This window comes from Rhinolophus sinicus, chromosome 13 (assembly GCF_057876585.1).
Source record: "Rhinolophus sinicus isolate RSI-liver-muscle chromosome 13, RSI-T2T, whole genome shotgun sequence".
Taxonomy (NCBI): domain Eukaryota; kingdom Metazoa; phylum Chordata; class Mammalia; order Chiroptera; family Rhinolophidae; genus Rhinolophus; species Rhinolophus sinicus.
The window spans coordinates 57,428,345-57,451,012 of NC_142513.1; the positions used below are offsets into that span (position 1 = coordinate 57,428,345).

A 22,668-nucleotide genomic window follows, 5' to 3' on the forward strand; every position below is an offset into this window, starting at 1 on the left:
CTTAGATTCCGCATGTAAGTGAAATCGTACGGCATTTGTCTTTCTCTGTCTGACTGACTTAGCATAATAACCTCTAGGTCCATCCACACTGTCACACAGAAATGTATTTCTTGGACTCAAACATGCAATAGAGAATAAACTCTCCAGAAATGGGAAGAAAATCTTTTTGAAAATCGTTCGTCATTGGGCGAAACCTTACAGCATCTACCACGCTCGGCCTCTTTTACGGAAAATCTCAGTCTCCCTCATGACACGCGCCGTCCCCTGGGTTATGTGTTAATTTATATCGCAGACCATTCAGGTGTCTACTCAGCTTCTGCCCCAGTCACAGCTTTCATGAAAACAGTTGTTCTCTCTCACCTATATCGCTGCAAGAGCATTCTCACTTGTCTTCCTGTTCCGTTTCCCTCACTCCATTCTACACACCTTTCCAAGGTGCCTTTGCAGTGGACAGATCTAAGGTTGTATCAAGGTCAAACGTGAAGTCGCCAATACTGGGCCTCTCTTGACTTCCAAAAAAGTGGCCATTTAATACAGTCCACCCAAATGCCATCCTGGAGCGCACAAGTCTGTCCTGGCGTCCCATGATGACAGTGTTTGAGGGGAACTTGCTGTCATCAGTTTCTTTCCCAGAATCAAATCTGCGCCGTGGATATTTCCAGGACCTCATTTCCCATAGATGCTATTTGCTAGATAAGAGACCGCAAAGAGCAGACCTATCCCATGAAAATGCCACATCCAAATCGAATCATCCAGTGTGCCTATGCCCACACTTAATTCCTGCCTGTACGGTCAACTGAACTGTATCCTCTCCGAAGCCAGTCCCCAGTTTCTCCCAGGATAGAATTGGCACCAGAACCTCAGGGCCAATCCTGGTACCACTAATTATCAGCTAAATGACTGTGAGCAGATCACCTAACCTTTTCACTTTTCTCATGTAGCAATTAGGCACATTAATAGCACTGATCCCCTTGGATCAGTGCAAGGCCAGCTCATGTAGGACCAAAATGCTCTTGGTCCCTTGGGATACTCCGTAGTTACATGGCCATTGTCGGGATGCATTTTCTCCAAGTCCTCCTAAAGCTGGGAGGAGGGAGAGATCTTTTTTAAATTGCATATGCAAAAAAAAAAAAAGAAACCTGACAAAAATAAATAAAATGGCATGTAGTCCCCTCTCTCTTTAAACCAATTCCCTATGAAAATGTTGCTATATTTTTCTTACATTTTCATGAGTTTATATGAAGAAATCTTAAATAGCTTTTCTAAATTCGCGTGATTATTACCAGGGATGTAAATTCCAGAATGAGTTCAGTCAAATCGCTAAGTTGCTTTGTAGTTAATACTTTTTGCTTCATTTTGTGAGAAAATATTGATATTGCACTAATTTTTTAAATAGCACGTATAATTATACCCTCATTAATGATGTCAAATATTATTACTTAATACATTGCTGCAGTTAATTATGTTTTTTTTAAAATTAAACAGCTAATCTTTAACAAGTTAAATTTAAATAATTATGTCTAATGCTAATGGGATAGTGTGTGCTCCAGCATCTTCTGTATAAATACAAAATAGAAAAACCTGTAAAAGGAAGTCTGCTTTCCTGTCCTCAGCTAACCTGCCCCTCAGCTTCTGCCCTTCCCCCAGTTTCATGTCCCCCACTAACCACGCGCAGCTTATGCTCCCGTCCTAACAGACTCAGGTGCTTGGTGTGCACGCTCTGTTTCCCCCTGACACGAGGATTTTGTACACGTTACTCTTCTTCCTGGGGTGTGCATGTTTGTGGGGATAAAAGTTCCCATGTCCTGCCCACTGGGGACACCTTCCCTGCCTGCCTCTGACAGCTGCTTGTTCCATCTGCTGAACTCCCAGGATGCACTGCCCGCTCCTCTGCTAGAACATTCAGTAAACAAGGCTGTAATTGATCTCTGGTACCTCTGTCCCCTCCCCCGCTCCCAGGTTCTTCTGTGTTCCCTTCTCTAGTCATAGCCAGCGGTGCGTGGGGGGTAGATGACAGGTGGTGGTGGTAGTTTCCTTCTTCTTTGTAAATTCAAGAATAGATACATGAGCAAAAGTTAATCCGGAGACAATCGATCAATGTTTATTGAATGAATAAATGGGTTAAATGAATTAGTAACCCTAAGAATTTTGGTGAGGTTAGGATTTACATGACCTACGCTCATGAAAGAACACATCAGAAATACAATATTTGTATTTTAAAATCAAAAGGTAAAACCAAAGTATGAAGCGATGCCTTTGAGGTGAGTGAGGTAATTTATTTAAAGTGTCTAGTAAAATGCGTCTCTGTAAAGCTTCCGAATACAGTAGTTGCATTTTATTACGCTTCTTATTGTTATGATTGCTAGTTACTCAGTAATTAGTAAATGGGAAAAACTTCCTAATGTAACAGATGCTAACAGATGATGCTAACACATCTATTTATTTAACAATGCTATTTGCATTTACATTAAAGATGCTTTTGAAATAAATTATCATTAAAAACATAGTTTAGTTTCTATACTGTGTAAGATAACTTTACTCATAGATAACCTGCTCTTTGTTATAATTTTTGTAATACAGTATCAAGGCTCTGTGTTAAGTGATATTTATTTTCTCCTGCCTTAGGTGGAATTATGTGACATATTACACATAATAAATTTTATTATATTACATAATATATTTTATTAGGATGCGTAAAACAAATTATCACAGACTCTCCTATCGTGATATTTATTTTTTGACTCCTTGTGACAATCTTTCTCTGACTACACATTCACGGTCTCTCATGTCTTATCCTCAGAAGTTATCTTCTATTGAGTTGATACTTTTATAAAAACAAAAAGTATAATTGTCACTTAAAATTATAACTTGTTTTCATTAACTCCATTCAAGCCCTGCCCAGTTAACTGCTCAAATCAGAATACTTCCTTGAAGATCAATAACCATGTTTTCAGTAAAATTGATTCTCTCAATTAATACCTTATTAATGACATTCCCTTCGAGTTGAATGTGGGATCAATTTAAAAGGGCTCCTTGGAGTTAGGGTGCCCTACCGTTGAAGGTCCTGCCAGCTTTCCCTCACATACCTGTGAAGACTTGATATCTTAGTGGTCTGTCTGTCTCATCGGGGAGTTGATTCTTAACACTGGATATCTCTTCAAATGCCACATATTGATTATTTATCTACTTGACAGAAGAGATCACCCCTCTCTACATTATATCATATATGAGAAACCAATCTACTTTATTTCTTCTCACTTAGCCAGTGAGTTCTCTCAGTGATGTTTAGGCCATCTTCATCGAGGGCCACTCTGCCCAGATAGTGCGTGTGAATTTGTCGGGACACACGTGTGTGATCAAAGCGATAACCTCTAGAGAACAGTAACTGTGTTTCTTTTAACAAAAATAGAGGAAGACCTTCACACAATGGTAGTTTTTACCCCAGGCTCAGTGGGGGATGGCCGTGGATATGACTCTGTCCTGAAACCAAGAGCCATCTGGTTTTCTTCCTACAGCTGAGATGAGAACTCATTGCTGTGTAAACTGCTTGAAATCCCTGGGTGTTTCTGAAGGCAAGGAGATTTGATTTTGTTCTTGCAACGAAAAGTCCTGTGTAAAGAATTCTTTTAGTCTGTAACAATAGCAACACAAAATCTTTTTATCTGAAACCTGAGAGCCTGCTAGAAACACCGAATTTGGGAGACTGTCCCCAAGATAATAAAATAGAGTCTTTAAATAGGAGTGCTGAGTTTGTGTTTTCATAGAGGCTCTCTGTCTTCTACTGTACCCTGTAAATTTTGGACTCCTATCCAGTTTTGCCTTTTTCATCTTTACTGCAAATATCTTAGTCTAGTACTTCTTTCATTCCTGGGACAGAGAACATAGATATCTGGCTACGCAAACGAACTAGAATCTCACATAAAAACACCAATTACCTTGAAGTTTTAGCATCTGGTCTTGTAAAGGAACTGCCCTGTCACTTCTGCAATTTCAAAATTTAAAATATGAATTCTCTTAAACATCTCACCTCTTCAATTTCTGGGTAAGGACGCGATATAGGGTTATCCCCAATGTGGGGACAGAGTGTCTTTTTCTTGTGTTAAAAAAGGGAGTTTTTCTGCCATTCCTTAAGTGGTATTTGTTTTGAGCATATTGTCTGTATCAGGCAGGAGCTCAGCACTGAGTTACCAACTAACGTGGAACAAGTTAGTCTGACCTGGGAAAGAAAATACAGTGAGTAACTGCACTCCCATCACATGAGTAGTTATTGCTGGTCTGCAGAATAGTTTTCACAAAGGAAGTAGCACTCGGGCTTGAGCTCAAGACAGCTGGGGGGTTTAAATTACCAGGGGCAAGAAGGGCGACTTTCCAGGTAGAATCAGCTTCAGCCAAGTCGGAGAAATGGCAGAGCCCCGTGTGTGTGTGCGCGGAGAAGGGAGAGACCGAGTTAACTTGAGTGGAGGGATTCTGGAGGGGAATAGTCAGAAAGCTTGGATGAAGACATAAGTAGAGGTCAGGTTGTGGAGGCTCCCCTTTCTCCCCAGGGAAGAAATAGCCAGTTTCTAAAATGAAAGGCGATGGGAACTTAAACTCTATTTAAGTTCAGAGGTGGGGAAGGCATCCGAGGTTTGCTGAGAACTTACCAAGTGCTCCCCGTGAAAGGGCTTTGCTTACACGTGTGTAAGGCATGTGTACTAAGTAACGTCCAATCAGACGGTCTATAGAAAGATTCTGCTTCATGGAAGCCCTTGATTAAAGCAAATAGAAAAACTCTGAAAACACACGGAAAGACTTACGTATTTATCTATCTATAGCTGTCTTGGTTCCTTTAAACGCTTCCATCCTTTGAGCCCTAAGTCTCAGCATTAAAGATAAGCACCTCTTCCTGGAACACTCGCCTGCCTAACTGCCCCCTGCCCGACGTCACGCTTCACACTCATCAGCGCTTCTGTTCACTTAAGACCTGTGACCCACAATTGCTTCAGCATCGCCCCCAAGGTGGAGCCCACTGTGTTCTTGTAGCAGGTATTTCGTTCCTACTACGTGCAGGCATGCTGAGTTTCGCGAGGAGGAGCTGTTTGGGGAAGTAACGGCCACCTGAAGCAAAGCTTAGACCACAGCCCCTCTGGAGAGGGGCTGCTGTTTCCTTTCCTTTTAATTCTCTGCTGTTGTTCCAGGCCCCCCCCCCCCCACACACACACACACAGAGTCTTCTGGCTCCAGATCACACGATTTCGAGGAGATACCCGCCAGGATGCAGTGCGGTTTGTGAAGCTCTTTATTAACATCAAAGGACTTCCACAGACCTCGAGCTGAGTTCGTACAAATGGGGAAAAAAAACCAAACAACAACCAACTAAACAAGAGGGAAAACATTTGCCCCGTCTGGATAAAGAGATCTGAACACAAAGGCGTGGGTTCACGATGCTGGATTCATTTTCTTTGTGTGCAAGGGGGTCCAGGAGTTCAGTCTGCGGCCAGCCCGGGCAGGGCTGACCGATACCAGGACCCGTTGTGTTGTCCCAGAGTTCACCGGGCGGATGTCCCAGTGCCTCCCATTCTGACAAGCCGAGTGACGTGGCCGATCGTAGCAGAGGTGACCCGGACAGCAGCCAGATATTTCAGGACTACCTCATAACCAGGGATTGGGCCGTCCAGTGGGAATGAAACATTCAGGGACCTGGAACTCACTGTGAGAACAAAAACTCAGAGCAAACTCACCGATCCGTGCAAAAGACACAGCGAAGAATGAGTCATACATTTACGCTTTGAAGGCAGCAATGCTGCAATCCAGACTGGATTCTTTGTAAGTTCCATTAAACAGAATTATATCTCAGGCTTTGGTTGCCAGTAATTGGAGGAGAGAGGATGTGAACTAAAGGAGATGTAGATGCAAAATGGAATTTTCTGCGGATGGGAAGCAGGGAGTGAGGTGACGGGAAAACCCCAGTAAAAGGGGATTTTCCCAGCGACTTGTATGAGAACACCACTTGGTTTTGGGGCTCACCCCCACTTCCCTTACCTTTCCTTAACCGTGCTCAGGGGCTCAAGTTCCCTGAAAACTAGCATTGACTGTCTGCATCTCCAGTACCATTAATTTGCATGTCTTTTGTGAGCCATTAGGAGTGAAAGCTCTTCACCAGAACATAAAATCATGTCAGAAAGAGAAAACTGTGGAGGAGTTAGAAAACGAGCGATTTTTGGAATAAGTGAAGCACAGAACGGCAAGCTCCGTGCATTGGCTGAGAGCGGTAGATGGTGTTCATTTCGGATGAGAGACTAATAATGTGTAAACATGTATAAAGTTACTTCTCTGGCACGTACAGAACAGCACTTACAGAGAAATGTCTGTAAAATTGGGTTAGAAAATAAATGCACAGATTAACTCCCTTTTAACTTTGCAAAAGATCGAAACCTGTGTCCAGATTTTCAAATTTCTTCATTTGTTTTCCCTGAGAAATCACTCTGGCCTTTCCTGTTGCCTTGTTCATCGTTATGTTGCTTTGTTTATATCCAATAATCAAGTTTGTTTCTTTGTGGCTTTGATGTGTGTAAGAAAGCAAAGTCTTAATTTAAAATATAAAACTGAAGTGCTGATATCACTTAGCATAGACAGTTGGACCAAAAATTGAACCGAAATCCAAGTGGCTTCTACAAACATGGGGTTCACTTAGAGGCTCTGATTTCAGACAGTGAGAAAAATGTTTTTTGTTTGTTTGTGGGTTTGTTTTTTTTAAGATTTTATTGGGGAATGGGAACAGGACTTTATTGGGGAACAGTGTGTACTTCCAGGCCTTTTTTTTTCCCAAGTCAAGTTGTTGTCCTTTCAGTCTTAGCTGTGGAGGGCGCAGCTCAGCTCCAGGTCCAGTTGCCCGTTGCTAGTTGCAGAGTGCACAGCCCACCATCCCTTGCGGGACTCAAGGAATTTAACTGGCAACCTTGTGGTTGAGAGGACTCCTTCCAACCAACTGAGCCATCTGGGAGGCAGCTCAGCTCAAGGTGCCGTGTTCAATCTTAGTTGCAGGGGCGCTGCCCACCATCCCTTGTGGGACTCGAGGAATCGAACTGGCAACCTTGTGGTTGAGAGCCATGCTCCAGCCAACTGAGACTGCTTTTGTTATTTTTGTTTTTTGCAAGCAGTGAAAGATGAATTTGACAGCAGTAACGAGTGAGACACAACTGCAGTTTGATTGTTTGGTGTCATTGTAGAGTGTTTTGTTTTTTGTGTTTTTTTTTTGTTTGTTTGTTTTGATCCATTGAAACTTAACATTGTAGCATGTGTTGCAGTACTCATGGGATATATGGCAAAATCGTTTGGCTGTCGCTACAGAGAGATGACCCACAGATACTCAGCAGAATGTATGTGTAACCACGGGACAAGAAAACATGGGGAGAGTGGTCAGAAGCAGAAACGAGTGACAGTAATAGCCTGAGCACTGACTTGCCCACAAACGCCTTCTCTCGTCCCTTGGCACTGGGTCCTACAATGTGGACGTGGACGCCTAAGTGGACTAGTGAACATCTCTAGGTCCCTTAGCGGCAGAGCACCGCACACGATGCACCCCAGGCCCCAGTTCTGTTTTGCTGCTGGGCGAGTTTCTGAGGAAAAGGACTCAGGAAGTACGTAGAATTTGGCTCCGTAGTACGTCATCACCTATAGTGTGGTAGTTAAATCAATCACGTGTGTCTGAAACATCCGTGGGCCACTCAAAGATCTTCTCTCTCACATTCCCAAATGTTTAGCTCTTGACTCTCCTCCACAACACATCAGCATCTTTCCCTTTAGGCCAACTCGTTTCTCATGTAAGTTATGAGAACTTCAGAGAAACGCTCTTGGCACAAATTGGTTGGGTAAATTTCATCAAACACCCCCCTCTCTCTTCCTCCCCCTTTCTCTCTCTCTCTCTCTCTCTCTCAACCCTCTCTCCCTCTTTTCCTCTCTCTCTCCCTCTCTCTCTCCCCTTTCCTCTTACTGTTTCTCACTAACCGACTACCTCCCACTCTTGTCTTTTATGCCATATTTCTCTATTTCTGTTTTTTTCTGTGTTTCATGAAGAGTTTGGACCACATCCCCCCAGACCGTAGTGGATTCATTCATTCAATTGAAAGAAGGTATTTATTTCTCTGGCTTTTTGTGTGAGAATGGCATTGGTGTTTTTCTAGCCTTCCAGAACACGTATTGGGTGAATTAATATCCATGCCAGTTTTTCCTCAGGCAAGGTGGAGTTTGCACATCAATATTTGTGGATCGATTGAGAGATACAGAACCCCTTGGTCTTATCTCATTATTGTGCATCTTCGAGGCCCTGTGTAACTCAAAGATATTGCAAGAATTATCTCAATACCTCTTTTCTCAACTGCAAAACAGGAATGATAACATCACCCCATAAACTTGTTTGTTTGTTTACATTTTACAGGAAATGAGAGCAAATGCAAAGCACGTGGCACATAGTATGTGTTTAGCATTGTTATTTATTTTTTTTTAAGGGGAACAGGACTTTATTGGGGAACAATGGTCAAATTGTTGTCCTTTCAGTCTTAGTTGTGGAGGGCGCAGCTCAGCTCCAGGTCCAGTTGCTGCTGCCAGTCTCAGGGGGCACAGCCCACCATCCCTTGCAGGAGTCGAACCGGCAACCTTGTGGTTGAGAGGACACGCTCCAACCAACTGAGCCATCCAGGAGCTCAGCGGCAGCTCAGCTCAAGGCGCTGTGTTCAATTCTAGTTTCAGGGGGCGCTGCCCACCATCCCGTGCGGGAGTCGAAGAATTGGACCGGCAACCTTGTGGTTGAGAGCCCGCGCTCCAACCAACAACTGAGCCATCCGGGAGGCAGCTCAGCTCAAGGTGCCGTGTTCAATCTTAGTTGCAGGGGGCAGAGCCCACCATCCCTTGCGGGACTCGAGGAATCGAACTGGCAACCCCGTGGTTGAGAGCCCACCGGCCCATGCGGGAATCGAACTGGCCGCCCTCGGAGTTAGGAGCACGGAGCTCTAACCGCCTGAGCCACCGGGCCGGCCCTAGCATTGTTATTTTTTTTCCCCATTACCATTAGCTTTGAGCACTTACCTCTGTACAGAGGAAATACGTGCTCTGTTACTGGAGTTCATGACAACAACAGAGAAAGGTGAGGGGACAGAACAGGGAAATAATAAGTAATGTCCTTCATCTTAAAAGTGTTGAATCAGGGACATGCTGTGTGATGGTGTGAAAAACTTGGCCAGTAGGGAACACTAGGGAACCTTGCTAATTGTTTTGAGCAGTGGTGGTGAGAGAATCACAGTGGGCATATGTCCTTATGAGTTTATCCGTTGTCTAGTGGATGGGGCCCTGCATTCAAACGGCTCTGCTCCTGAAGAAAGTAAATATGCATCAGGGAGACGCAGCACGCAGGGTGAGTAGCACGTCCCTCCCCTGCAATGCAGCCACCGGGCTCTGCCGAGCTGCTGTGTCCCCTAAAAAACCAATACGCAATGGGGCTGCATTTCTTTGGGAAGAGACACTCAGTGGGGCTCAGCTTTCTCAGGAGGGAGACAGGCGACAGGGAGGCTGGGAAGAATACGAGTGTGGCATTTTAAGTATTCTGTGTTTCTCAGTGGGTGTCTACTCCTTGAGGTCTGACATTCCCAAAGTCTTGAGCATTCCCTGAGCATTGCAAGAGAAAACAAGTGGAAAGAGAATCCGGAAAGCTGCATTTTTCACCAGCATCCACCTCAAGGAATGCCACCGGCGGTGTTTTCTTCACCCTGTCAGCACACAGAATCATTTTGCACTACAGAAAGCTGTCTTTTTCCAACCAAGAAAACAAAACAAAACAGAAAAAGCAGAACTAATGAAGAGCGTCATATCTCAATAAATATGCAAATGAAAAATCAAAACAAAGAAATTCTATTTATCACATCATAAAGTTGCAAATTGCTGAACTGGCTGGCTTGGAAGAACTGCAGGGGAGTCTTCTTAATGGCTTTGCTTAGAGACCGTTGGAAAGCTGCATCGATGGTTAATATTTGAGGATGAGGGTGATGAATTTGCCGGATAAAAATACCTTCAAGCCTTGTCTCCATCCGAGAAGGAGAGAGAGGAAAGGGGAATAAGAATTCACTTGAGTCGTGTGTTAGGTTTTGTGTCCTGACATGTCAGGACACATTTGCTTCCCTTCATATCGTTCCAAGAAGAAAACTAGTAGCGTGCCCATTTTACAGATGACGACAGTGAAACTCAGAGAAGGTAAATTCTGTGATTCTCCAAAGTGACTGTTGAATGAATGTGTGTCTACAGAATAGCAACGCAGTCAGGTGAAAAGGAGGAAATGGAATCAATTTGCAATGTTTTCTCCATCCACTTCCCACACACATCACCGGAAGCCCAGTTTGATTTCTACGTAATATTACTTCGTTTTATTTATATTTGATTTATATTGCGTATACTGATTCCTTCTTATGGAAATTATCAGTTTTGAAAAAAGAAGAGAGAGAGCAACAGGAAGAAGAGTGGATACCCTGATCCTCTGGAAATTACCGTTACTCTGCCTCACCATACGTGTTTCATCCTGAGGGAGCAGAATCTGAGCTGCAGAGAGCATCTCTTCATGACGTTGGCAACTTTTAGAAATTGGAGCCCTCGCTCTGCCCGCCGTGTCCAGTGCTGCCCTGAGAGGGTTCTCCCTGGACACCGGGGCTTTGTATGGTTGCTCTTCTGCTCTGCTGGCTCCCGGCAGGGTCAGGCTCTTTGTGAGGATGGGCAGGTACTTGGAATGATTCTGAACAGCTCGTGAGGTGGCCCGTCTGGTACCTGTCAGGTCTTCCTCGCCACCCTGGGCACGAGGGCCATGCAAACGCACAGTCTCACCCCTTGCAGGTCAACACACAGACAATTGCTTCGTCCCACTCACAGGAATATTAGACAAAAGCAAGCATCACGTCGCACAAAGTGCTAGAACACGTCAGAGAAAGGCAAGAGGCTTGCTGCTGTTCCCAGGGAACCTTTCAAAGCAGTGGGATGCTACCTTGGCCTTCAAGATGGGAAGGATTGGCAGCAGTGTCAAGGACAATTTTATTTATGGCATTTTGCTAGACTTGAGCGATTTTGTTCACAGGAAATAAGATAATGGATTGAGTGGTGGCAGGGTACATAGAGTGACCTTGATCCTTTGCCAGACAAGTGCCACCAGCAGTTTATTTTTTGTGTGTATCCATCCCCTTTTCTTCTTTTCCTTAGTAGTCTCTGTCCTGATTCTTGTTTCTTCAAATGTGATTGTGGTTTCCATAATTTTTAATCACCTTCAGTTTTATTCGTTGAGCTATAAAAAATTTCCTCTTCTCATCTTTGATCTCCTAGTAGGTAACGACTAAATAGTTGAATGAAGATTTCAGTGCGTGAACGAATGAGGCAAAACCCCAGGAAAAAAACTTGTCCTGAGTTTTATGAAGGCTCCAAACAGGGAACATTTATTTTGCTGGGACAGAGTGTACTTCTGTTCTCCGCTCTGCAATGCTAACTCATAAATAGCTGCAAATCTTGATTTGCTCTCTTTCTTCCACACCACCTCCCACGAAGATAGTTTATCTGAATTAGTTGTGTGTGTCATGGAAAACTGATTTATGCCTGGTGATAAATTATGCCCTGCTGAGTGTGTTTCTCACTTGCCCTAGCTTCCCCCCCACTCCCTCCACCCCCGGTGAACCTCAGCTTTCTTAGTTGTTGCTTTCGGACATCTGTCAAAAATCAGTTGGTTTTACTTGTGTGGCTATGTTTCTGGGTCCTCTGTTCTGTCGATGCACCTGTCTGTCAGTCTGCCAGGAGCTTGCATCTTGATTATTGTAGCTACATAATACATCTTGAAGTTGAGAGGCATGATTCCTCCCACTTTATTCTTGTTTTCAAAGTTACTTTAGCTGTTTCTAGTTCTTTCGCCGTTCCATATAAATTTGAGGGTAATCTTATCTAGATGAACAAAAATCTTTTTGACATTTTGGTAGGAAATTTTTGTGTTCGATTTGTACGTCGATTTGGGGGGAAATCGACATTTTTATAATGTTCCGTCGTCTAGGCTAGGTATGTTTCTCCATATATTTAAATCTTCTTTAACTTCTGTCATCAGCTTTTAATATATTTTAGCATGCGAGTCTGGTATATGTTTCTTCTATCAACATCTGAGTATTTCATTTTTGTATAGTGATTATAAATGTCTAGTAATTTTAACATAGTCACTGTTACAAGTACAACTGATTATTTTTTAATGTTCATCTTATAACCTGTGATCTCATTGACTTCAGTTTTAGTTCTGGGAGTTATTTTTTATTTATTTATTTTTTATTGTGGCTCTTGTACATTCCCAAACAGCGATAGTTTTATTTTTTTCTGTGTGTCTCTATGCCTGCTATGTTATTTTCCTGTGTTCCGGTGCTGGCTAGACCTTTCAGTATGAAGTTGAATAACAATGATGAGAAAAGGCATCTTTGACTAATTCCCAATCATAGGGGAAAAAACATTTTTTTTACCACTACGTATACTAGCTTAGGTTTTTTTGGAGATGTTCTTTATCAAGAAAAGGAAGTCTCCCTCTCTTATTTTCTGAGAGTTTTTATTACTAATGTGTGTTCAATTTTGTCGAATGCATTTTCCGCATCAGTGTATATGATCATGGGATATTTCTTTATTAGCCTGTTAATATAGTGGATTGCATTGATTGATTTGTGAATACAGAACTGCTCTTGCCTCCCCGGAATTAACTCCACTTAGGGTACGTAATAGTTTTTATATAATGCTGAATTCAGTTTGCTAATCGTTTGTTAAGGATGTGACATTTATATTCATGAAGGGTATTGATCTGTAGTTTATTTTTACTGTCTTTGCCTGGTTTTATTATCAGGGTAATAGTTAACTCGTAAAATGAATGGAACGTGTTCCCTCCTCTTTTATTTTTCTGGAGGAGGCTGTGGAGAATTGGTGTTAATTCTTTAGTCATGGTTTAGAATTCTCCGGTGAAAATATCTGGGCCTAGATATTTCTTTCTTGAGAGTATTAAATGATCAGTGCAATTTCCCTAATAGTCATAGAGCCGTTTAAATGATCGATTTCATACTGGGTAAATTATAGTTTTTGCTTTTTTGAAGAATTGGTCTATACCCTCCAGGTTGTCAAATTTATGTGTGTAGAGTTTTTTGTGGTATCCCCTTGTCCCTCTGTCACTGCAGGGTCTTAAGTGATATTACCTGATTTCTTGGTAATTAGTGCCTGCCCTCCTGTTGCTTTGACAGTCTTGTTAGAGGTTGGTCAATTTTATAGATCTTTTCATACAGCTCTTTGTATCATTGAATTTCTGTATTGTTTTTCTGTTTTAATTACATTGGTTTCTGCTCTTATCTTTATTAGTTCCTTCTACTTATTTTGGGTTTATTTTGCTCTTATTTTTCTAGTTTCTTGAGGTGGTAGCTGAGGTTTTTGATCTTAGACTGTTGTATGGTCAGTATTTACTGCTGTTGATGTCCCTGTAACCACAGCCGTCAATGTCCCCCAACTTCTGATGTGTTATATTTTCATGTCCACTCAGTTCTCTGGTTTTCTACTTTGATTCCATGGTGGTCAGTGATCACACACTGCACAATTTCACTTGTTTGAAATTTGTTGAGGTGTATGTGTGGCTCAGGATAGGGTCTGTCTTGCCGTATATTCCATGTACGTTAGAAAATAATACGTACTCTGCTGTGACCGGGTAGAGTCTTCTATTAATGTCAATTCTACCTTTGTTGATTGATGGAGTTGTTGCTGATTTTCTGTCTAGTTGTTCAACCAACTATTGAGAGAGGAGTTTTGACGTCCTGAGCGATAATTATAGATTTGTTTAATTCTTTCAGTTCTGTTTTTGCTTCTGATATTTGGCAGCTCTGTGTCGTATGTTCATATACAGCAGTGCTATGATTTCTTGACGTTTTTAACAGCATACGTACCTCTGATTGCCTTCTTTGTGCAGATGACTACTTTATCTGATGTTAATATACTTACTCCTTTTTGTTTGTTTGTGTGATATACCTTTTCCATCCTTTTACTCTCAAGCTGCCTATTTCATTATTTTTCAAGTGAGTTATTGTAGCCAGCATACAGTAGGATCACATTTTTTAATCTGCAATCTCTCTTTTAATTGGTGTGTTTAGACAATTGACACTCAATGCTTTTGACAGGTTGGGGCTAAGTCTTCCATTGTACTGTTTTTCTATTTGTTCTCTTTCTATTTTTACCTTTGCTAAGAATTTCTATTGCTTTTTGCTGAGTTTTATATTTCTGTTATTTTGTGCTTCTTCTAAAATTTCGTTTCATTCTTCTTTATCATATATATATATATATATATATATATATATATATATTTTTTTTTTTTTTTTTTCTTTTTTTTTTTTTTTTCTTTTTTTCTTTTTTTTTCTCTGGGATTTTCTATTTTTTCACTGAGACATTGTATTTTTTTAATGTGCGTATCCATAATTACTCAGTGGAGTGCTTGTAGAATGTCTGCTTTAAAATCCTTGTTAAATAATTCTAACATCTGTGGCATGTTGCTGTTGGCATCTGTTGATTGTCCCGATTCTTGGTATGATGAATGATTTTGTGTTGAAACCTAGACATTTCGGGTGTTACGCTGTGAGACTAGGATCTTGTTTAAATGTTGCGTTTGAACTGGTTTCCTCTGACAGCACTCAGAGAGGAGAAGGGGGGGTCTTTATACTGCTGGTGGGGGGCAGCTGGTAAAAGTCTAGGTTCCCCGTTAGGCCACACTGGCACCCCGGGGGATGAGGACTCCTTGTTGATGCTGGGAGCTGGTGAGAATTTCAGCTCCCCACTAGGCCTTCACAGATGCCATTCTGGGTGGCTGGGGCGGTGCCTCATGACCACACTCCAGTGACACTGGTCGGGGATGGTCTTATTCCCAGCAGTTATTTGTGGAGGCCGAGGCCACTCACATGGTAAGGTCACTCACAAGTGATGGAGTAAGGGACCTCATTACCACAAAATGGGGATGAACATCTGACCCCCTATTCTGCCTTCTCTGATGCCTCAGCATGGGGGGGAGGGGTTTCAGGGTGCCATGTTATAGTCTGGTGAGAGCAAAAGGCTAGGCTCCCCACTTTTGTTGGCAGAACAGGGGTGGGGCCACTGTTTCTCATGTAGTGTTTGCCTGGAGTAGAGCTGTTACAGTTGAACATGTGTCTTTCTTGCTAGGCTGCCCCTTTCCTCAACACTTTGCTCGAGAGAGCTAGCTCGTTTGTGGCTCTTTGTCTGCACCCGTTACTATGTTCAGGTTGCCCTGTTCTCCAACTCCAAGTCTGGGATACGTGAGGCAGAGAGAAACCCCAGGGAACTCACCACCATGTTGGTTTCGGGTCCCGACACCCCTATCCTGTCTGACTTCTCTCCATATTTCATCCACATTTCGGAGTTTTGTTAATGTTTGTTTTATATATAATATCCAGGGCTATTGAGGAGAAGGAAAAGGGAGAAATATTTCTCTTTATACAGAACTGGAAGTGCCTGAACATGTAATTTGATTTCTCTGCTTATTCAAATATTTACACTGCGTTTGGGCAAATAAGTGCAAGACATAATTAAACTATTCTAGGCTTTCTTAATTTATATAGAGAGACGGTCCCCGACTTAATGATTTTTCGATTTTGCCATCGTGCAGAAGTGATACGCGTTCAGGAGAACCCGTACTTCAGTTTTTGACTTTTGATCTTTCTCTGGGCTGCTGCTATGTGGTGTAATACTCTCCGGGGATGTTGGTCAGTGGCAGGGAGCCATGCGAGCCCGAGGGTCAGCAACCAGTATTCTGCAGTGTATTCCATGCGTGAGATGATTTTGCCCCAGTGCAGGTGAATGTGAGTGTCCTGAGCCTGTTGAAGGTCAGCGAGGCTAAGCTACAATGTTCAGTAAGTTGGTCAGGCATATTAAAGGCATTTTTTACTTACGGTGGGTTTATCGGGATGCAACCCCAGCATACATCAGGGAGCCTCTGTACGCAGTTACGTGCCGCTTCATGACAGGGTACGTTCTGAGAAATGTGCTGTTAGGCCACGTCGTTGTTAGGTGACTATTACAGAGCGTAGTCTTTGCACAAACCTAGGTGGCATAACCGACTGCTGTAATTGTATCTGCTGCACTTTCACACGACTGGCAGAGTCACACAAACATGAGTAATGGGTTGTGCTGCGATGTCACGACCGCTACGATGCCTCTACCATACTTTGTATATTACATACTATATATTTATCCTATACCCTGTTTGTATCATCCGTTGCATTTTTTATATATCTTAGTGTTGAAGAGAAACATATTTGTTTGAAATCACTCAAATGCATAAACATCGTGATTATGGCTTAATTCATGTAGAAAACCTTCAAAATAAATCAACAAAAAGTAATTCCTCCCCAAGATGGTCCAAAAATCCAGATGTTTTCCAACACATATACAGGTTACATGTTGAATTTGGCAACTTTTTTATTATATGCTGACCAGTGTTCCAGAGCATTCTAGTGTTCTGTGGAATAATATGAATGAGACATAAGTATGGGCATTAATCACAATGGCTACAAACATTATTAAGGATCAAAACACATGAAGGGAATAAGTGAAGGTTAATATCTGGAGGAAGAAAATTTCCACAAGAGCTGGAGTCATTGAAACAGTCCTTTAGTGGCACTTAAGATGAGCTTGTAAGAACGGCCTATCTTATTTGGTTGGGTGTCGAGGGCTTGGAAGATCATTGTAGATCAAAGAAATTGGTTTCATGATTAAAGGCTTAGAAAAAGTTCAGTCCGGGGTATATGATCACAACAACGGCCTGACAACTTGATGATAGTTGGGAAAATCCACGTGTGTGAGTGACGGGACCCAACGACGGTGGGGCAAGGCTGGATCTTACTAGGGACAGAATGACCTTTGGTTTAGTCATGGGCTTCTGCTCACTGCGCCCTTGGGGAAGTTCCCATCCACTGATGCTCATATTGCATTAACAATTAACAGAGACGCGTTGCCTTTCCCTGATTTGGAAATGGCATCATACAAATTACATGTTAGGGAAATGACTAGCAGTGCCCCTTGGGACAGTTTCGCAAAAGTTGCTGCAGTCACCCAGGTCGGAAGCAACAAATCTCCATGCGTGCTGTCTTTCGACGCTGTAGTTTACCATCTTGAGTATCCACAGTAGAACAATGGAATTAAAACAGGTCAATGGCTTAGGCTCAGCAGAGCACACTGCCAGAGAGCATCCTGTGTTTTCTCATGGAGTACTTGCCACTCTTGAGGTATTATTACTGCTGTTCTGTGAGGTTAACTGGTTTTTCCCAAGGTCCCATAGCCAGTATTGAAGCGCAGGCTGGAACTTGTGCAGCCTTGTCAGCTCACTACCTAGCCTGGTGACACTGCTGTCACACACAGTTCGTGTTCTTGTTGGCTTGAGCACAAGTTAGAGCTGGGGCCACACTTATCTTTCTTCCCTCAATTTTTTCTCCACCCACAATTCAGCCTGTAAAGTACGGTAACCATTGAACGCTGTGGTGCTGTGGAAACGAGATTCATAATTCTTCCTCTCCATCCAGGCGGTGTCCCACCAGACCTTCCATTCAGGGTCCTGAGGACCCGGCAAGCTTGGGAACAGCTCCCATCCATCCCTAGACAATTAAACCGGCCTCTGATTCATTCCCCGAGCTCACATGTAACCATGCCGTCGATCCCCCATTTTCATTGTTTATGGCGCAGCAGGTGGGTGAGCAGCTCGGCCTGATTTATGAAGTGCTTGCCTTCTAGAAATCACAGAGTAGGAACCCAGCTCGCTGTTCATCTTAATTGGTTCAGTCTTAAGTAGGGAGTGATTAGAAAGTCTTCGGGAAAGAAGGGCCTCATGCACATGACATATTCAGTTCTTTGGAAGGAAATTCACCTTGGTCACAGTGTATGGTCAAGATTTGTAGTCCATTTCTGTCGCCCCTTCCATCTCTTGCTGGGCGTCCCCTGCTGAGCTGCCGTTTGTAAATACACTGAAAGGAGGTAAGAGAGATGAGGGGGAAGCAAAACATTGTGGAAAGCGAATGCTGTTTCCGTACGTACACTCTCATTTGTTCATTTCACCCTGGATTACTTTTCTAATTCCAATACACCATTCCTCGTGATGAAGGAGAACTGAGCAACACGACTCACGGTGCTGTTAGTCAGAGTGGGAGATATTAGGGATTTTGAGCCCCACCTCCCCAAATGCAGTCCCACCCTTTCCTGAGAGTGGGTGACGTGGCAGTGTCAGGCGCTCAGTGGCGGCCTTCTCTGATGGGTCACTTTGGTTCTGAAGGATCCTGAAGACCTTAAGTATGGGAGGCCGCCCACGTCTTGTGGTTGGAAGTCGTCCGATTGGCCGTAGATGTGCACACTCTGCTGGCAAAGGAAGAAGGAAGCCACCGGTTTCCCATGAGCCCCTTTGTGTGTCTCCGTCTCAGGGTCGTGGTTGAGGGGAGAGGACTGTGCCTGCCACACAGTTCACAGAGCAGAGACTCGACTTTCAGACTCAAAGAGCTCTCCCCGCTGCTCCTCCACCCTCTCGCACATGTTCCTTCCTCTGGGTAACTTCTCTTTTCCTTTCCTCCTCCTCTCTCCACCTCCCCCTTTCTGTGTCCCCTCCCCGCTGTCCGTCTCCCTCCTTTCTCCTTCCCTTCCTCCTCCTCTTTTCTTCTCCATGTCTTCTGGGCACCGATGGCAGACGCAGCAGAAGCAGCAGCAGCAGTGTCCCCTCCGAACTGGATGACGAGCCCCCCTGCATGGAGGAGATCGAATACAGTGCAGACAGCAGCTCAGACCAGGAAGGCAGCTTCTCTGAGCTCGACCGGCAGATCCAGGAGTGGGCCTTCCACAAGGACGAGGGACAGGAAGACGAGGAGGGGCCAGGACAGGGAACAAAAGCCACCCCATAGCCCCGAGGTTCATGGCGAGTCCTCGGTCTCCGGCCATTGGACTAGCAGCTGTGTTGTCGTTTCTTCGCCGTCAGACACGCACCATAATGGCAGTGCAAACAGCCAGGCCACCTGAGCTCAGCAGCCCTGTTTTCAGATTTGGTTCTAGTGTCCCACGCATAGTCCACAGAACAAAACTTTGCTCTAATGTAGACCCAAGGCCCAGGAGCAAGGCGCATGTGCTTTGATTTAAGGAGCTGTTATTATCGCTATCATTATTGATGGTACCTTCTTTTTCCGACTCTTTTTCAAATTTCTTTGCTATCATTCATAAACCACACCTCCATCAGTTATATGAAGGCATTCAGATGTCTGTAACATACATAAGAGGTGTCGGGGAAATGGCAGACACAGTTCAAATTCAAGCTGACAACATCCCTCAATGTCTCCCATACTCAATATTTCCACCCCTCCACAGAGGATAGCATAATGCTTCTGCTGCTTCATTGCGTTAAGTCAAGGAGAGAATGGTGTTGAAAATGTAAATTCTGGGAGGCACGGAAATAATACTAATTCATGATCAGCAATGGGTACCTTGGCTCAGTTTAGCCTGTGGTATTACCTCAAGGTCACCTTGGATGTTTCTGTGAGCAAGTGACCAAGGCAGGTACCTTTCTGATGTGAGCAGGAAAAGCCAGGAACATGGCCTATTTATTGATTCATCCACGTGACACACTTAGGACACACCTGCTGTGCGTCATGTACTTCACTAAGCTCTAAAGATGCAGAGGGAAAAGACCCACCTGTGTCCTCAAGCTGCTCATAGGGAGAGGGGAACAAAACGCATTTTATTTTAATACAACAGCACATGCCGTTATGGAGCTGTGCAGAGGAGAACAGGGAATGAACGGATCTAATGGGGGCAGCGGTGAGAGGAAAAGCCTCCCAAGACAAGGTGATAATTGAGGTGATTCTGGATGGATATACAAGAGTTTCCTGGTAAAAAGAAATGGGAAGATATGCTATGAACTAGGGAAAGTATGTGCAAAGGTCCTGTGATGGGGTTAGAGTTGGACATAAAATGTTCACTGGGAAGCACTGAAAAGAAGTGTTTGTGTGCAGGGAAAGGAGGAAAGTGACAGGCGTTGAAATTGAAAAGCTAGGCATCGATCTGAGGAAGCAATTTCAGATGTGCCTTGATGACAAGGCTGAATTTGAGTCTGAATGGGCTGGGGAGACAGAGAATGGCGAGCAGAGGCGTGTCCGGGACAGATGGCAGCAGGTGTGCGGCAGTACCGGTGTCCATTTGTTCAGTACTGGTGGTTTGGCGTCTTTGCTATGCTGGTGGTTCGGGAGTCTGAGGAATACCCTGGGTGTGGCATTATCATGTTCGAAGACCAGATGATGCGTGCAATCTGGGGTCCTGCTGAATACTGGGGGCCTATCACCTGTGCAGGTGGGCAGGAGGCCTAGAAATCAGAGGCACATGAGGAACAGAATTGGTAAAGGAAAGAGGTACCGAGTGAGCTGGGGGCCGGGGGGATATCCCGAGCAACGGAGCCAGGTGCTGGTTGACTGAGAAGCAGTTTGCTTCGAGGGAATAGGGAGATGGGAGGGGGAATGGACTTTGCCTTCCCCGGGGGACGGACGGCCACTCTGTGTCCAACCTCACCAGTGTGCAGTCTGGGAGCGGGAAGGGCTCGTGTGCAAGTCAACTCTGTATCGTCACAGGAGCGGCTCTTCCAGTCAGGCCAGATGTGTCTCGTGCTGGCCACACCCCTACAGTGAATTGTTCTCAAACCCATATTCCACCCAACTTGGAGCCAAAGGAGACGATGCAAGAAATTCAAGGAGTTGTTGCCTCTGACGGGAAGCAGATGGGGTTCAAAGTGTGCAGAGGGGTTGCGAGTCCGAGAGGAGGTGTCGGGGCCATTCCCTGTGCATGGCTGTCCTGCCCCGGCTGTTGTCGGGGGCTCTGTGTGACAGGGGTAGGATGGGGGGCCACGGGGCATTGGGGGGCCTGCAGTTTCCTGGGGCAGCCTTGTGCACCAGTTCAAACATCATCTTTCCTCTGTAAAACCTTTTCTCATCACCCAAGCCAACTCTGCTGGGCAGAGCGGAGAGCTCACCTTTTCACCCGTAGGCTAGGCCTAATGTGGGTGGAGAAGCCCAAGGCTTCTTGTGACCTGCTGAGGGTCACACTTCCATGGCCTCCTAAGGGGGGGGTGTCTGCTGATTGTTCCTGACACTCCCGGTGGCAGACACTTTCTCCATATTCCCACAGGAGCTAAGTCTAGAGGGCTCAGCAGATCTGGACCCAGTCTCAGGTTCTGCTGTTCCCCAAGCTCTCCCATTTGTCATGGGACATAGCTTTACTTTATCTCATCACACTTAGGAACACACCACACACACACACACACACACACACACTCACACTCACACTCACATTCACTCACACTCACACTGTTAAGCCACACGGCTCCCTAACCTGCCTCTTTGGTTTTTCAAACCTTGACACATTTCCCTCTGTCTCTGATAAGCATCTTCCCTTACTTACATCATTGGGAGGCATCAAGACCCAGTTTAAATATCACCTTTCCTCTGTAAAACCTTTTCTAATCACCCACGCCAACTTGTATCCTGTCTCTTCCATGCCCACAGGGCACTGATTGTACAGCCCTTTTACAGCATGATGGCCATTGACACCTTTATTGATGTGTGTTTTACAGCCCCATGCCCACCAGTGAGTAGAGCTCTCTGACATGCATGGATCTGTTATCTTTCTATCTCCCCCTGCACCCAGCCTACTTCTTGACACAGGGAAGGGACGCAGAAGTCTGTCTTCTTCTCCGCCTCAAAACTGAACATTCAGTATTTTAACGAAACCCCGTGTATTTCCCTTCCCTTCCTCCGTTTTCCATCTCAAATCTGTTGGTGTTGTAGAAAGGGAAGTGGGTTTCTCTAAGAGGGCGTCTCTTACACACGCGGCCTAGCCTCTTCAGCTGACAGTTGCGTGGACGCCTTTCCCCATGCGAGTCAAGCAGAACGAGGAGCAGTGTCGCCATGTCCTGGCTTGGACTGTGGAGTGTTTAGCTAAAGCAGTGAGGATGGAATAGCAGCTGGTGGCTGCCGCATTCATCCGGGCACCCTGGACCGTGGGCCCCCTGTGGTGAAGACGGGCACATGGATCCACGTGTCTTGTGCTGTGCTGACTGCCAGGGCGCTCCGTGCAGCCCTGTCCCGCGAGAATCCCACCCGTGAGCCCCAGCGTCTTCTGGGCCTCCAGTCAAAGGATTCAGAGCCCCAAAGAACATGTGAAAAGAACGTGATCTTTGAGTGGCAGTCTCCCCTGAAGGGTTGCCTACCCAAGTCAGGTCGCGTTGCACTTCTAGGGGAGACGTTCGTTCTCGGGAGCAGCATCTGTGTCCCAGCCTGGAGGACGGAGCTGGAGCGTCAATTTCAGATTCCAGGGAGGCTCTGCCCTCTGCCAGGAGACGGTGCTGCCATGACATACCTGACGGAACTCGCCCTCATTAGGGACGCAGGACGGTGGCCTGTGCAGTGTATCTGAACATTCACATATGGGTTCAAATGATGGGCTGTCTTCCCGGCGGGACAACCCGCTCCAGCCCCTCAGGGCTCCAGTCTTGGAAAGACATGCACTCAGTAGCCTGGGGACTCATTGTGAGAGCACTTTGGGGCAAAAATAATTCATTCGGTATGGAGCCTGCGGCTGTCTTCCCAGCAGATG

At 44.7% G+C, this 22,668-nt stretch overlaps 1 protein-coding gene across 1 annotated transcript in view; it reads left to right on the forward strand.

Moving 5' to 3' along the window:
* The window catches only part of AGBL1 (AGBL carboxypeptidase 1), a 532,929-nt gene extending 511,968 nt beyond the window's left edge, over positions 1 to 20,961 (forward strand). Inside the window, exon 22 of the mRNA XM_019726713.3 lies at positions 18,728 to 20,961. Coding sequence (XP_019582272.3) covers positions 18,728 to 18,938 — 211 coding nt within the window. The 3' untranslated portion in view covers positions 18,939 to 20,961. The remainder of the gene's footprint in view (positions 1 to 18,727) is intronic.
* Positions 20,962 to 22,668: the final 1,707 nt, after the last annotated feature.